This window comes from Gossypium hirsutum, chromosome A10, assembly GCF_007990345.1.
Source record: "Gossypium hirsutum isolate 1008001.06 chromosome A10, Gossypium_hirsutum_v2.1, whole genome shotgun sequence".
NCBI lineage: Eukaryota > Viridiplantae > Streptophyta > Magnoliopsida > Malvales > Malvaceae > Gossypium > Gossypium hirsutum.
In genome coordinates, this window is record NC_053433.1 from 100,229,463 (window position 1) to 100,246,617 (window position 17,155).

The window sequence follows — 17,155 nt, forward strand, 5'->3', positions numbered from 1 at the left end:
AATCCCATCGCTACCGCAGAGAATCGAACTCCAGACCCCCAACACACCAACGCACATCTTAACCACTAGACTGGTAGGCCCATTCTGTTAGGCTTTTACCATCAATTCCTTATAAACCCGTTAACCAAAACCTAGGCTTAATTCATATAAAAACCAAAATTTTAGCCCAAGTTAAGGCTCGAACTTAGGGCCTCCTAAACACACCCCAAAGCATATAACCTCTTAAACCACATATATATATATATTCCAAAAAGAATCAAAACAAAAGTTTCAATATTTCCATGCTTAACAACCACTAAAGTCAAAATTACAGAAATTTAGGGCGTCACAACTCTTCCCCCTTAAAAGAAAATTCGTCCTAGAATTTTATCTTATCAGAAAAAGTAAGGATACTGCTATCGCATCGAATCCTCTGGCTTCCAAAAAGCCTCTTCAGTGTTATGATTTCGCCACAGCACCTTCACCAAGGGAATAGGCTTCCTACGTAAGACCTTAACATTGCGATCTAGAATCTGAACAGGCTTTTCCTCGAACTTCAGATCCGGTCTAATCTCAATCTCCTCCTCGGGCATAACGTGCGTAGGATTAGAGCTATAGCGTATCAAAATCGAGACATGGAACACATCATGTATGCGGTCTAACTCTGGATGTAGCTCTAATTGATATGCGACTAGCCCTACTCGCTTTAGAATCCGGTATAGCCCAATAAATCGAGGGCTCAGCTTACCCCTGTCACTGAACCTCGGAACCTTTTTCTATGGTGAGACCCTCAGGAAAACTATGTCCCCCACAGAATACTCGATGTCCTTCCTCTTTAGATCAGCATAGGAATTCTGTCTGTCAGAATCCGCTTTCAGACGTTCTCGAATCAAACAGACTTTATCCTTAGTTTTTGATACCAATTCTGGACCCAAAACACGTCGCTCACCCATTTCAGTCCAGCACAAAGGTGTACAACACTTACGACCATAAAGTGCCTTATACGGTGCCATCTGTATACAAGACTGATAACTGTTACTGTAAGCGAACTCTGCTAGAGGCAAGTGCTTCTCCCAACTACCTCGAAAATCGATAATGCAGCCCCTCAACATGTCCTCTAGTATCTAGATCTCCCTCTTTGACTGACCGTCTGTTTGAGGATGGAAAACAGTACTGAAGTTTAGCCTCGAACCCAAAGCCTCATGAAGCTTTCCCTAGAACTGAGATGTAGAACGAGGATCCCTATCAGAAATGATCAAGACAGGTACCCCATGCAGCCTCACTATCTCAGAAATGTATAGCTTGGCCCACTTCAGTAGAGAGAAGTATGCCCTAACAGGATTGAAATGTGTGGTCTTAGTTAATCGGTCCATAATGACCCAAACAGAATCCTTCTTAGTGGGTGTTAGGGCAACCCACTAACGAAGTCCATCGTTACTTGCTCCCATTTCCACATCGGTATTTTAACTGGCTGTAGCAAACCCGACGGTAACTGATGCTCAGTCTTAACCTGCTGACACATCAAACAGTGAGCAACAAAGTTGGTAACCTCACGTTTCAACCCTGGCCACTAGTACAACTCTCGAAAATCTATATACATCTTGTTTCCACCAGGATGCATAGCATAAGGACTACTATGCGCTTCCTTCAAAATTGACAGCTTCAAATCCTCATTATTAGGTACATAGATCCTACCTCGGAAGCACAATATCCCATCATTATTTAGCCTAAAATTTTTAGTAGTCCCAGTCTCAACCTGACGAAATCGCATCTTAAGAGTCTTATCCTCTAATTGCTTAGCTCTAATCTATTCAATCCATGTCGGCTTCACTTGTAGCTCTGCCAGAAGACTTCCGTCGTCATAAAGACTCAATTGAGAGAACATTGCTCTCAGATCAGTCACAGCCCTACGGCTTAGTGCATCGGCCACCACATTATCCTTTCCAGGGTGATACTCAATACTGCAGTCGCAGTCCTTGAGTAGCTCAACCCATCAACGTTGTCTAGGATTTAACTCCTTTTGAGTGAGGAGATACTTAAGGCTCTTGTGATCAGTGTACATGGTACACTTCTCCCCATACAGATAATGCCTCTAAATCTTTAATGCGAAGACCACTGCACCAACTCCAAATCATGCATTGGATAATTAGCCTCGTGAGTCTTAAGATATCGAGACACATAGGCAACTACCTTATTGCCTTACATCAAGACACAACCTAAACCTACATGTGACACATCACTGTAAACCACAAAGTCCCTACCAGGCTCAGGCTGTATCATAACTGGAGTCTAAGTCAAAATTGTCTTGAGCTTCACGAAGCTCTCCTACTGCGCGTCAGTCCAAACGAAAGGAACTCCTTTTACGCAATAACTTAGTCAACGACGCTGCGATCAACGAGAACCGTTCTACAAAACGTTGGTAATACCCTGCTAGTCCTAGAAAATTGTGAATTTTCGACACACTCTTTGGCTATTTCCAATCCAACACTACCTCAATCTTACGAGGATCCACTCAAATCCCCTCCGCAGAAACTATATGACCCAGAAATGTCACTTTCTGAAGCCAGAACTCATACTTGCTGAACTTCCCATACAACTATTTCTTACGAAGGACAACACACCAAAATGTCATCAATGAACACCACCACAAATTGATCCAAGTAGGGCTGAAACACACGGTTCATCAAGTCCATCAATGTCGCTGGTGCGTTAGTCAACCCAAATGGCATGACTAGAAACTCATAATGCCCATAACAAGTCCTAAATGCCGTCTTATGCACATCGACCTCCTTTACCCTCAACTGTTGATAACCTGACCGCGGATCAATTTTAGAAAACATTGAAGCCCTTCTGAATTGATTGAATAAGTCGTCTATCCTTGGAAGTGGGTACTTATTCTTAATCATCAACTTGTTCAATTGATGGTAGCCGATACACATGCTCATTGTACCGTCCTTCTTCTTTACGAACAGAACAGGTGCTCCTCATGGAGACACACTAGGATGAATAAACCCATGATCCAACAGCTCCTGAATCTGAGCTTTAAGTTTTGTTAGCTTTTTTTGTGCCATTCGGTAAGGGGCGATAGACACTGGAGCTGTACCAAGAATCAACTCAATCACAAATTCTACTTCATGATTCGAAGGTAATCCTAGTAGTTCTTCTGGAAAGACATCTGGAAAGTCCCTCACAGCATGGATGTCCTTAACCGATAAGTCCACAAGATCAGAGACATTGATGTAGGCCAAAAACGCCTCACATCCTTTCCTTAGTAGCTTCTCTGCTACCAACACAGATATCACATTACTCAGATAATTCCGTTGTTCTCCAATCACGACTATCTCATTATCCTCCTCGGTCCTCAAAATAACCCTTTTTTCCAGCACAATGCAGATTTACACGATGCTTTACCAACCAGTCCATACCCAGAATTAAGTCAAACTCCCCAAACAGAAGTTCCATCAGATCAGCTAGAAATATCGTCCCTTGGACTTCCAACGGAACGTCTCTGAACAGTTTACTAACCCTAATAGACTACCCCAATAGACTTACCACTGAAATCTCACTAGAAGCGCTCTCATACGGTATTCCCAAAGTCGTAAACACAGAACATGCAACGTAGGAATGTGTAAAGCCTATGTCCATCAGTGCAACATAAGGTACATTAAGGATTAAGAACGTACCCCTGATGACGTCTGGAGCATCTCCATCCTCATGACGACGTACAACATACACAAGCGCAGGTTGCCTCGCCTCAATTGGCCCAGCACCTCGACCCGGTGCTCTCTGTCCTTGGCCCATACCGTTACCACCCCTAGCCTGACCTCGGCCCCTAGGTGCCTGATGAACTCCCTTCGGTAGCTGTACAGTCTCAGTAGCTGGAGCTTGCATTTAATTAGTCCTTAATGGACAGTCCTTAACACGATGTTCAGATGATCCACATCTAAGACAAACTCCAGTAGACCTCCAACACTCGCACGGATGGCGTCTATTACAAAGCTAACAAATCACCACCCTAGCAGGTGCAATAGTAGGCCCCACTCTCAGGGGCCCATCAGATATAGGCTTTTTCCTAGGCCTCACCCCAGCATTCGAAGACTCTAAGTCCCTCTTAGCCTTCCCTTTGTCATGGTTCTGGCGCTTAACCTCCTTTGCAATCTCGGTCTTCTCGACCAACACGGCAAACTCACGCTCCCTCTGCGAAGCTATCAAAACCCTCAAGTTATCCCTAAGGCCGTACTCAAAACCAACACAGTGCTCATACTCAGTCGGCACCATGCCTCGTGCATAACGGCTCAGCTTTAGAAAGTCGGCAAGTAAGATTTAGGAATTCACGTCGCCTAGCGTTGATGTAACTGGACCCTACATATTTACTCTGGAAAGCCATCTTAAACAAATCCCATGTCAAACTGTCAGGCTGAGTGCCATCCCTAACCGTTAGCCACCATTGATATGCTTCATCGCAAAGCAATGAAATAGCCTCCTTGAGCTTCTGCTCAGTTGTAAAATCCAGATCATCCATAATACGCTCCGTGGCCTCCATCTAGTACTCAGCCACATTAGGGAGCAACTCTAGCGATGCCCCTAAATACCTCAAACCCATTGGACCGAAGTCGTTCTGTAACCGACCCACGGCCTCTAGATCCAGCATTAACCCCAGTGATCCTCTTCAAGGTTTGCAGCATGGCTTGGGACAATGCGTCGTCCCTAGCTGCACGGTCTTAAGACTCAGCACCAGTCTCAGTAACAGGTGACACCGGCATCTCGCTAGTGTCCAGATTAGGGATCGTCTCAAATGCAAAGAACTCAGTTTGAATCCCTCTACGGCCTCTACCTCGGCCTCTAGTACCCCGTCCACGAATACCACATGTGCTCACTGTAATTTTGAATTAGTCTATATTAAAAATTTTATGCAAGTCAGTTTACAGTTTTAATAGTTGTTATTGGGTATTTTATGCAGAAGAGTTATCAAAGTACTCAAAGTCTGTTATCGCAAATCGTAATTTACTACGGTTTTCAATTTACACTACCTAAAGTGTTTCAAAAAGCATACTACCTACAGTAGTTTCACAGGAAACATTAGTATTTTCAAATAGGAATTCAGTATATTCTAAGCATGCTTTCAAACAATTTCATACAAAGTTTCAGAAACTTAGGATCAGCGCCGGAGATTCAGTGAACCACATACTTAATTAGATTATTTGAAAACATTCGAATGTGTTTCTCTAAAACCAATTTTGAAACCCAAAATTCATAGCCGAGTTTTAAACTTGGCTTTGATACCACTAAATATAATACCCCAAACCCGACCTAGATGCTATAGCCAAATCTGGCGGTGTCACATGTGAGTGCTTTTTAGAAAACCTTAGCAAGTTAAAAGTCATCCAATTTGTTATGTTTACTTAAGTCATGAAATCTCTATTCCAAATATTAAGTGAAAACATTTTATTAACGCAGAAGCTAAAACATCATTAATTCATATATCAATAATTTAGCAATTTAAAATCCCTACAATAAATATTTAAATAAAGCTGACAAAATAAAGTGTTACTCAAAAATCCATAAATGTCTACTAGTGGTCACCATTGAACCCTACGCCACACCGATCCATCTACTACTGGGGATTACCTGAACAAATAAATAAATAAAGGGGTGAGTTTTCCAAACTCAGTGTGTATATCCCCACGAACAACATGCATACAAACAGATAATAGAATACAGTTATTCGGCCTCAGCCATACATATATCACATGCATAACAGATCGGATATCAGAAATATCATGCCCACCAACCCTGCACACCATCTCCGTACAACCCAACACACCATGTGGGGATAAAATTGACCCATCCATCCCTGCACACCGTATATGGGGATATAATCAACCTATCCAATCCTACACACCATTGATGTGATGTGAATCGTGATTAGTTTTATAATTTATGAATGTCCGTTCTTAAAAACTAACTATTATCACAACAAAGGCAAACGTACCTTATCAAACAGTAGTATAGCTTATGGCAAGACCAGGATGTCGAACCCAAAGGAACTAAAAGGACTAGTATTAACTTTCTTTTTATTATCTAGCCTAAAAATAAAAGGGGTTTGTTTTATCTAAAGTAATTACTAAGCTAAGAATGCACAGAAAGTAACACGCACGTGCCTCTCACACGGTCTACAAGCCATCACACACCCATGTCCGTTGCGCCTATGTGGCGCACGCACAGCCTGGCTCGTCAGTGACATGCCTGTGTCTCGAGACGCAGGCTACTACACGGGCAGACCAGATGCCTATGTGGCGTCGACAGGCCACTTTTTGGCTTTCACTGAAACTCATTTTCTACGTAATCGAAGTACACACCTAGTTTGTTTTCACTGCTAATTCAACCACGAGCACTCCAAAGCCTAAAATTGATAATACCAAGCCTAAAATCAGTCTCTTAAGTTAGATTATTAAGAATAGGCAAATCCCGAAATGAGAGATCTACTTACCTTCAACAAGTAGCAGTGATTCCTCATTGTTAAGAGCTCGATTAATGATCCACATACCCTAAAATATTCCCTAAACAGCAACCAAAATCCCATTTAAACAATCTCCAAGGAAATCCCTTCACTTTTATTAAAAACCAAACTTACCGAACCAACGAAATCACTAGTAACATGCCAAAACTAATCAAAAAAGAAGAAAATGAAGGATAAGAAAAACGGAGAAGAAGGTAAAAAGAAGAAGAGAAGTTCGGCAGCTAGGGTTTGGAAGAGGAAGAATGGTAGAAAAATATTTTTCCAAAAAGAAGGAAATAAGAAAACCCCTAATTTTTCCTAAAACCCTCAACTTAGAATTTTAATAAAACCCAAAAATTTACAGAAACTTGCAGCAAAAATAATTCCATAGCTACCGTAGGGAATCGAACTCCAGACATCCAACACACCAGCACGCATCTTAACCACTAGACCAGCAGGCTCATTCTGTTAGGTTTTTACCATCAATTCCTTATAAATCCGTTAACCAAAACCCAGGCTTAATTCTTATAAAAACCAAAATTTTAGCCCAAGTTAAGTCTCGAACTTAGGGCCTCCCTAACACAACCCAAAGCACATAACCTGTTAAACCACATATATATATACCAAAAAGAATCAAAAGAAAAGTTTCAATATTTCCATGCTCAACAACCACAAAAGCCAAAATTACAGAAATTTGGGGCGTTACACAAACTTTTTTTGAGTACGTGGCAGAGGCAGCTCTTGTGTGGCCTTGACTTTGTTTGGGTCGATCTCAATCCCTTTTTCACTAGCTACAAATCCTAACAGCTTTTCGGATTTAGCTCCGAAGGTACATTTTGTTGGATTGAGTTTTAGTTGGAACTTTCTCAACCTTAAGAACAATTTCCTCAGGACTTGAACATGCTTCTTCTTTGTTTGGGACTTTGTGATCATATCATCAACATACTTCAATTTCTTTGTGCATCATATCATGGAACAGGGTTACCATGGCTCTTTGGTACATTGCTCCTGCATTTTTCAGCCCAAATGGCACCACCTTATAACAAAATGTTCCTCACACGGTTATGAATGTGGTCTTCCCCATGTCTTCCGGATGCATCTTAATCTGGTTGTATCAGGAGAAACCGTCCATGAAAGAGAGCAGTGAGTAACCTGCTATGTTTTCCACTAAAGTGTCAATATGAGGCAAACGAAAATTGTATTTTGGGCTGGCTTTATTCCAATCCCTGTAGTCTACACACATCCGTACTTTTCCATCTTTTTTAGGGATGGGGATGATATTGGCTACCCATTCTGAGTATTTAACCACTTGTAACAATCCAGCATCAAACCGCTTCTTGACCTCTTCTTTTATTTTCAGCAAAACATCAGGTTTTATCCTTCGAAACTTTTGTTGAACTGGCTTAGACTCTTCTTTTATGGGGAGTTGGTGTAGCACAATATCATTACTTAACCCGGGCAGGTCTTGATATGACCATGCGAAGACATCTTTGAATTCTTGGAGTAACTCAATGAGGTATCACTTTGTCTCTACGGTGATACAAGCTCCGATCTTCACCTCTTTTCCTTTTCCTAAACTCACAATTTCTACTAACTTTTTGTGAGGTAGGATTTATTTCTCATCTTGCCCTACCATCCTCAGCAAATCAGGAGATAGGTCACAATCTCGATCATCTTCAAAATCCTGAGAATCTTCTATAAACATATCTTGCTCAAAAGGAAACTCTGAGTCATTAGCAGCGTCGCTCATATCATTGATATCTGGAGACTTGTTATAGGGATGAAGGAATATCAAAAAGACAAAAGAATCTAAGAATAATTATTTGTATGGTATGATCATGAATGAAGAATAAAATAATATTTGCTCAAAATGATAGCAAGGATGCATTTTATTGAAATAAAGATTTTGGACATAAGCCTATTTCACAAAAGGATTCTTATTACTCCTAGGGTTAGAGCAATAAGTGTGTTTTGAACATTACTCTAAATTATCTCTAAAAATTACAGGAATCTCTTCCTCAGTCTAAGTGTTTATAACACTGCCAGGTACTTAAGGGCTGATGCCCAATAAATTCCCTTATCTAGTTCCTTCTTCGGATATGGCATTGATGTTCAGATTTCCCAACATTTCTTCCGCAATTTCCTTCCTTGACATCCTTCGTTTAGGGTGAATAGTTCCTACTGATACAAAAGTTCTGGATATGTGGGAGAATGTCATTGGTTCCCATTTGATCTCCTCCCCGCTCAAACGTGCTCTACTCCTATCTTGCTTCTTTTCTAACTCCTTCTTTTTTTGTCTCACATCTGGCTTGAATCCTAAGTCAAAGCAGTCACGTTTGTCTTTCACCATTGGTATCTCCCGAGTCCTTTCCTCGGTAAGGCCTTTTTCCCGACTATTATATATACAAAAAATTGAATTCATTTAAACATTATATATATTGTATATCACAACATTCATTCTATTAAGCACCAAACAAACACACTTATCAAAACTTATGGGAATATCATATAAACTTCAAAAAACATATTATATACATTCTCAAAATGCCATTTCAAATTACCAATGCATGATTCAATCCATCTACTGTAACACCCCAAAACCCGAGTTAAAAATTTCAACCAGATTCTGGAGGTCACATTGGCCACCGAAATGGCCCTAATCCAAACATTGGAAACTTGCACAAAATTTACCCAAAAACCACATTTAAATGAAACCATAATTGAACATTGTTTACATTTTGCAAACGTGAAATTTAATTATTGCTTCAAATCAGTTTGAACTCAAGTTCACATTTTATATATTAATTTTGTAACTAAAACAGAGTAGTAATTTGTAAAAACTGAAACATCAAAAAAATTGAAACGTAAAGATCAAACCTTTTACCTTGCTAGAAAACCCATAATTGTTACTTAAAACACATGCATGGCCTCACAAATTTTATTCGAAAACCAAAAACCCAAAGTTTAGCGAAAGTCCAAAATCAAACTTACCCCACAGTTTATAAAACTTCATTAGAATCCAACTGAAATTAATTTATAGAAACTTAGGAATATATTTATTAAACCAAACCAAAATGTCACCCTAAGACCTCCAGTTCACCGAGTCTAACTCCTAATCTTAAGGGTTACATGAAAAGGAGGAAACTAAGAAAGAGAGCTACGAAAGCTCAGTGTGAATCTAAAATGAATGCAAACAGGCGGTGACAGAACAAGGCAACAAAGCAATAACAATTAACCAAACAATCATACAAAGGTAAACTTTTGAATCATACCAAATATTATATCAGAGTAAGCATCAAATCTTTATGTCTCTTACAGATATGCAAGGCGTATTCAAATGAAGTATGGTACATAATCCCACAAAATTTGAATCACATTCAGATATCATAACAGAACAAAGCATCATAGAACTTTTCACTAATAGATGTGCAATAGCATATTCGAATGTAGTATGGTGAACAATCCACCTATCCAACCGCTACACACCATCTCCATAAATCTTACACACACAACAATAAGGGTATACTAGACCCTTTCCAACCTCTACACACCAATATTGGGTTATGGTGGACCCATCCAACCAAATCACACCTTGGAGTGGTTGTATGCCACTTGTATTATTGTGGTTTTACTGCTAATTATAGTATGCAATTTAACTGCCAAATCAGACTTCCTTCTCTTCATAATCATATCCCAACCATAAATGCAATGCAAATAGTTTAAATGCATACAAATATATAAAGTCAATATATTCATTTACAGTTACCAACAACTCTTATACATATTTGTACCAAAATCAATAAATCGCATCATTAATATATATAAATTCAGACTACACTTCCTAACAATCTTACATCGCAAATTATTACGATAAGCCATAATATCTACTTACCAAACAACATAATTATACACATATTTACAAATGTATAAACATGACCAACAAACATACACTCACCATAGTCAACCAATAATCAATATTCATGTTTCAACCACAAGCAAGAAATCACTCGAAAGTTAAAACAAAACAATTTGCGAAATAGAAGAAAATTTCCAAAAATAGGACCATATGGTCGTGTGGCCTGGCCGTGTGACAGGGGTACATGACCTTGTGGTTGAGGGACACGCTTGTGTGGCCAAACTGTGTAACTAAGGCACACGATCGTTTGACTGAGTTACACGTCCATGTGCGATCGGTAAATTTTCCCAATAGGGGTTACACGGCTGTGTGTCTAGCATGTGTGACCCACTCCAGATTGTGTGACAAGAAATTACCCTAACTTTTAAAATGGCATATGACCGTGTAGATTGGCCATGTGGATTGCCCTCATGGTTTTTCGTGTGGTCCAAAAACCATACCAAAATCTATTGCAAACCACAAAATTACAATCAAAATGACCCTAATTACAAATGTTGAAGAAACACACCTGAAAAACGCAACTCCAACACCAAAGAACGATTGAATCACCTCTACAAGACTGATCTGAAACTCAATATCACATGTGTACAAAGCCTATAAGAACTTACACTTTACAATACCAAAAAGGAACCAAGATAAAATTGACATAAAACTCTAGCAAAACCACACTTACCTGATTCACACTTGGTTGAAAAAGGAACGACTTTGAGAAGCAACATCTAACGATAACAATGTTGAAATCAAAAGGAAAAATTTAAGAACAAAAGGAAGAAGTTGTGGACATTGAGAAAAAAATACAGATACCAAAAGAGTCAAAACCAAATTTGCACAACAAAAGAATAAGAGAGAAAATGAGGTGAGTAGAAGTAGGAGACGTGAATAGAAATTTTAGGAGTATTTTTTTCAAAAATTTAAATATAAAATAATAATAAAAAATTTAATAACACACTAACTTATTAAAATTTTCAAAGTTGATTATCAAAAATAAATTCATCTAAGCGCACACAAGGGAATTCAAACATGAGACCTAAGGCAAGCTCTTACCACTGAACTAGTAGGCTCATTCTGTTCCTAAAATGAAAAAACTAACTTAACAGCCCATCTAAAGCACTGACCCAACCAATAGACCTTAATACTTCTAGCCCCAATTTTGGGGTGTTACATCTACTAAATGCACATGTTTTCCACCTAAACATATTTTTGGCTATAATCAGAGCAACAAGAATTTCAAATCATATCATAATACAAGTAAATCAAAATGACTTCTATGCACATGCCACACATATTTGAGCCTTAATATGGTTAAAAGACTACCAAATCAATATCAGGATAGTGTGAGCTTCTCAACAATCCGTCTGACATGTTCCGCAAGTTAGCAATCTACAAGGAAAGGGAAAAACAAATGAGATAAGCGTATATAATGCTTAGTAAATTCACGGGTATTAAACCAAGTAACTTACATCAGATTATAAATATACACTACATGCTACTTAGCTTGGTAAATTTTGTCTATCATAGCAAATCAAATATGAAAAAGGCGAGTTCAACATTTATCATACCATATAGTAACTCAATCATATAACATTTGAATTCACTTAGTTCAACATTTCAACATCTCAAAGTTTAACAAAACTTGCGCACATTTATAAATAAAAAAAGTTAATCGATCCGGTTGAAACTTGTTCATATTTTTTAAAATTAACAATTTATTATTCTTCAATAATTATAGTATTATTATTATATTTAATTTTTTTACATATTATAAATTATATAATATATAAAAATAAAAAAATTAAAATTAAAATTCAAAATTAAATCAAGCTAAGCTCAAGTCTTGTAAATTAAAATTTAAACATGATTCATATTTTAAAATAAAATTTATTTTCGAACTTAATATTTCTATTAAAACTCTGTTAAACATGATATGAATTATTAGATTTAGACAAATAAAGCAACTCTTGCTCAGAGGTTGTAGTACGCATGTAGTTGATTAATATGCATATAGTTGATTAATTAAAATAGCTTATTGTTTAGGAGAACATATCTCGACTTTTTTGAAGTCAAAGGTTGAGAAACTTTCATGAACATATAGGATAAAGGGAAATTGGATAGACATTTTTGTTGGTGTTAAAAGAGTATAAATTAACCAACTATCTTTTTCATCTGAAATTCTTTTAATAAACTATTCTAAAAAAAAAACAAACACAGTTATTATCCCAAGATGATAAAACTGCCCTCCAATCCATACTTCAAATTGTGTTTTAGTCCCTATGTTTAAAAAATGTTTAACTATTTCGGATACTTCAGATAAATAAATAAAATAGATTTTTAAATAAAATTATTATATTAAATATTTATTTTGATATTTTATACATAAGGTGTAATAACAAATGCAGCTCTCAACAAACTTAAAAAATATATATATTAAATATATATTTATGTATTTTGATCTCTACTCTTTTATTCGGAGCAAACTTAAAAAATTTAGAAGAAATATATTGGAAATTAAAAAAAATTAAAATTATAAAAAATATAAAATATTGACAACATTTTCATGGAATGTCAAGCCAATCTTTCCCATGGTTTTTCCGTAGTATTGATTCTCTCGTAGACTCCAGACCTCGAACTAGCAATGCCAACTCCAGGGACAAGTCCACTACCACGCAATGGATGATTGACCTCATCTACACCCAAAGCTCATTCATCATTACAGCCCTTCTCCCTTATCCAACCATCCAAATTAAAGACCAATAAGATCAAGTCAACTCCAACTTGTCCTTCATCTTTGATATGAATTATCGCTAGATCAATCCGCGTGCAATTATCAACATCGATCTGAACCAACCAGCTTTCCCTAAAATCTTAAGAAACTTATCTTTCCATATGTTGGCCGTTCAACCAGAAAATAAAAAAATTATTAATTACAACGATTGCTTCAGCGAGTGAATATAATTGATTGTGAAATCATCGATCATAAAAAATCAACGATCCTAATAAACAAGTATCATAAAATTTTCATTTTATTTGGCAAAAACAAATCACTGCTATGCAAAAACCACATGTAAGCTAACTTTGGAACTCAAACCAAATGTGCGTTATGAGGTGAACACCATGGCCAATAAGCCAACTTTGTTGTTCAGTGTTTTCAAACTTAAGTTCAATTTACTCTTTTTCATCAATATGCAAATGCAGTTGCTCATGGTCTTGCAAGAGCGGATCTTAGCAGCAATTTACTCTTTATCTTGTACGTTTAGAAAAAGCACTTTTGAAGTCATTAGGTAAATGATGTTTTTTTTTCTTATTTATAATCTAACGTATTTTTAAATAAATAAATTTATTTTATATATAATTATTTATTGTTGAAATTTATTTCAAATATATAACATTATATATGAATTTGTAATAATAATAATAGTTGAATATTTAAAAAATAGTTTATATATTTAAATTAAAGCCAATCTAATATCTCAATTTAAATATCATTTATTGAATTTACATAATTATTGTAACATCCCAAACTCGATTTAGATGTTATAGTCGGATTGTGAGGATTACATTATACGTGACAACAATAATGTTTAACTTTTATGAAAAACTCATTTTAACTTGAGGAAAAACAAAATTGATTAACACATTGAAAACACATCTATTCCGAAAAACCCGTAAGTACTTTGATGAAAACCACGTTTAGCTTTATTAAAACCAATCCATTTTACTTAAATTGTTTGTCTGTAATAAAATGTTATAACAACTTAGTCAAAAACTTTGCAGCAGAAAAACAATATACAATTCGGTCTTATACAACTTTAGTTTATCGTTAGTCATGTTGTTTTGATTAAAGTACCGCTTAAAACTAAGATTTTTGCAAATCAAATACCAAAATAAATTTTTAAAGTCGCATACAGAATTAAATGTCCAAAAGCCTGAAAAGCCCATAAAAGGTCCAAAACATACTTAAACACAATGTGCAAACCGAGCTTCAGAGTCATTGTCCAATCCTAATCTTGAGGATCACCCAAAATGGAACAAAACAAACGAGTGAGCTAGAAGCCCAGTGTGTGACTTGGCCCACAAACAAAATTCATTTACGAAATTTCCATGTACAAGTAATCAGATCGAAATATTCATATTTCAAGAACATATATTATTATTCATAATTTTAGATCATATAGCATGACAAAGCATATCCTACATACCATCTCCATCCATCTAATCACACCAATATGTGGCAGTAAGCCACTCATAAATGTGCAGCTAAGCTACTAGACATAATTTGCAATTTAACCACTAGGTTTGCAGCAAAACTGCCATATACGCTTCCTCCAACATATCAAAACCCACCCCAATGCAGATGAATAATTATATTAACATATGAATGTATCACATTTCTTGCATGGAGTACATAACTAAACATATGTCAATAAAGCATACATATCACATAATTTTATACATAGCGAAACACATATAACATGCTTTCTAAGCTTATTCACTTATAATGTACCAAATCTTTTGCTTTTAAAAGCCTACCAAAGTGCCCATGGATCCAATTTTTTAGTTCCTAAATCGGCCCATAACCAGGCCTTCCGAATGGGCCAAAAATCCCCAAACGACTGTGTGGCCTACACGACCTAATAAGCTAGCCCGTGTGGTCGACACGGACTACCTGTTTAGGCCGTGTTGTACACATGGTCTATCACACAACCTACCACATAGCCGTGTGACGCTAGGTAGTTTCGAAAGTAGCCCATGTTATCTAATTTTTCTGAGTTTCAGTCGAGTATTATGGGTTAGTTCATACACTCGATGATAATTTTGATATCCCACATAGACATCGTACTCCAAATCCTACATATGGCACCTAAATGCATTAATTATAATCTCAGTTAAACCCAAAATTTCACTTAAAAATAGTTCCAACATTCAACATACGAGCACTTACCATATAAATAACAGCAACTTACACCATTCACAAGAACTAATTTGCTAGAGGTTCGTCTAACACCACACGTTCTTTTCCAAAGAGCATAAGGCCAAACAAAACCAACATTAATCTCAAGAGGAACTAGCAACGAACTTTTAACTCTTCCTAACGAAACATTCCAACCTCAGAAAACAAAATTTTAAAATAACTTACCGAACCCGACACAAATCCACCACAAAGAAAGGGAAACAAAAGGCGAAGCGGCAAAGTCACAATTGAGATAAAGAAAGCTTTCGTGTAATAAAAGAAGAATCTTGGAGAAGAAGAAAAGAAGAAAGGAAAAACGACAGTAAAAGGAAAAATAGAAAAAACAGAGAAACAACAAAAAAAAGTAAAGAGAGTGGGGGCTTGGACAGTTTATTGGGAGAAAACTTAGGGAAATTGAAACTAGCAACGAACTTTTAACTCTTCCTAACGAAACTTTCCAACCTCAGAAAATTAATCTTCAAAATAACTTATCGAACCTGACACAAATCCACCACGAAGAAAGGGAAACAAAAAGCGAAGCAGAAAAGTCACAATTGAGATAAAGAAAGCTTCAAAAGAAGAATTTTGGAGAAGAAGAAAAGAAGAAAGGAAAAACGACAGTAGAAGGAAAAATAGAAAAAAGCAGAGAAACAACAAAAAAAAGTAAAGAGAGTAGGGGCTTGGACGGTTTGTTGGGAGAAAACTTAGAGAAATTGAAAATTTAATTCAAAAGCAAAATAATATTATGATATTATCCCAATACAACCAAGCAGATTATTTAAAGTTCCAATTTAACACACCTACTAACTACAATTTCCACTTTGCACACACAAAGATTTGAACACAGGACTAAAGGGTAAGTTGACACCTTACCACTAAACCAACAGGCTCATACTTTTATAAATTCCATGGAAATAAGATTTAAGTCAAAAGACTAAGGATAGGAATTGAGCTAAAAATTAACAAAATTTCAAAGGAATGACTCGAACTCAAAACCTCACGCACACAACCACAACACTCAACCAATGAACCAAATTAAAATATTTGTCATAATTTAACATTTCATACAAAAGAAAATTTGGGGCATTACAACTCTCCCTTCTTTCAAGAAATTTTGGCCTCAAAATTTACCTGACTCAATAAGATATGGACACTGCTGACGAATCGAGTCCTCAAGCACCCAAGTGGCCTCCTCTAAACCGTGATTCCACCACAACACCTTAATTAATGGAATGGTCTTCCTCCTCAAGACCTTAACTTCACGATCCAAAATTTGTACCAGCTCCTCCTTAAAAGACAAGTGTAACAACCCGTTGTTAGTGGTGTAGAAAACGGTGGTTTCGGTGCCATAAATCTGGTGAGTAAGCCCGTAAATATTATTATATAATATTCACGTGCTAAATATAGTATTATAATAAATTTTAATTTGATGATTTACGTTATTTGAACGAATAGTTAAGTTCAAGTGGTTTATCCTGAAGTCAGTAGTTTTGAAAATGGGGTTTTGGGACCTTGTTTCTATAAACAGAGCCCGAAATATATATTAAATATTTATGGAGTTACTATATAGGTATATTAAAGTTTGGCCTAAAAATTTTAATGATTTGATTGTTAATTAAGAAAAAAATGGCTAAATCATAAAATTCATAAAAGTCATTCGCTATTGAATTTTATAGTTAAAAAAGTTTAAATAGGAAATGGTTAAGGATTTGAATGGAAATTTATCCAATTTTAATTAGGTTGGACGATCAATGGCTTTTAAATTGTAATATTTTAAATTTATCCAATTATGATTGAAAGTTGGTTAGGTATT

At 36.5% G+C, this 17,155-nt stretch overlaps 1 protein-coding gene across 1 annotated transcript; it reads right to left on the bottom strand.

Annotated features, from left to right (window-relative positions):
* Positions 1 to 395: 395 nt before the first annotated feature.
* On the bottom strand, positions 396 to 1,091 carry LOC107895494 (uncharacterized). The gene is made up of 2 exons (XM_016820762.1): positions 768 to 1,091; positions 396 to 683 (listed from the first exon to the last, which is right to left on the bottom strand). Exons 1-2 carry the CDS (start codon positions 1,089 to 1,091, stop codon positions 396 to 398), a joined length of 612 nt encoding a protein of 203 aa, XP_016676251.1.
* Between the last annotated feature and the right edge of the window lie 16,064 nt (positions 1,092 to 17,155).

Coding starts and splice junctions, on each gene's coding strand:
- LOC107895494 (XM_016820762.1), bottom strand. CDS start 1,091: ATGTTGAGGGGCTGCATTATCGATTTTCGAGGTAGTTGGGAGAAGCAC. Junction 684..767: donor GGGACATAGTTTTCCTGAGG/GTCTCACCATAG, acceptor CGGATTCTAAAG/CGAGTAGGGCTAGTCGCATA.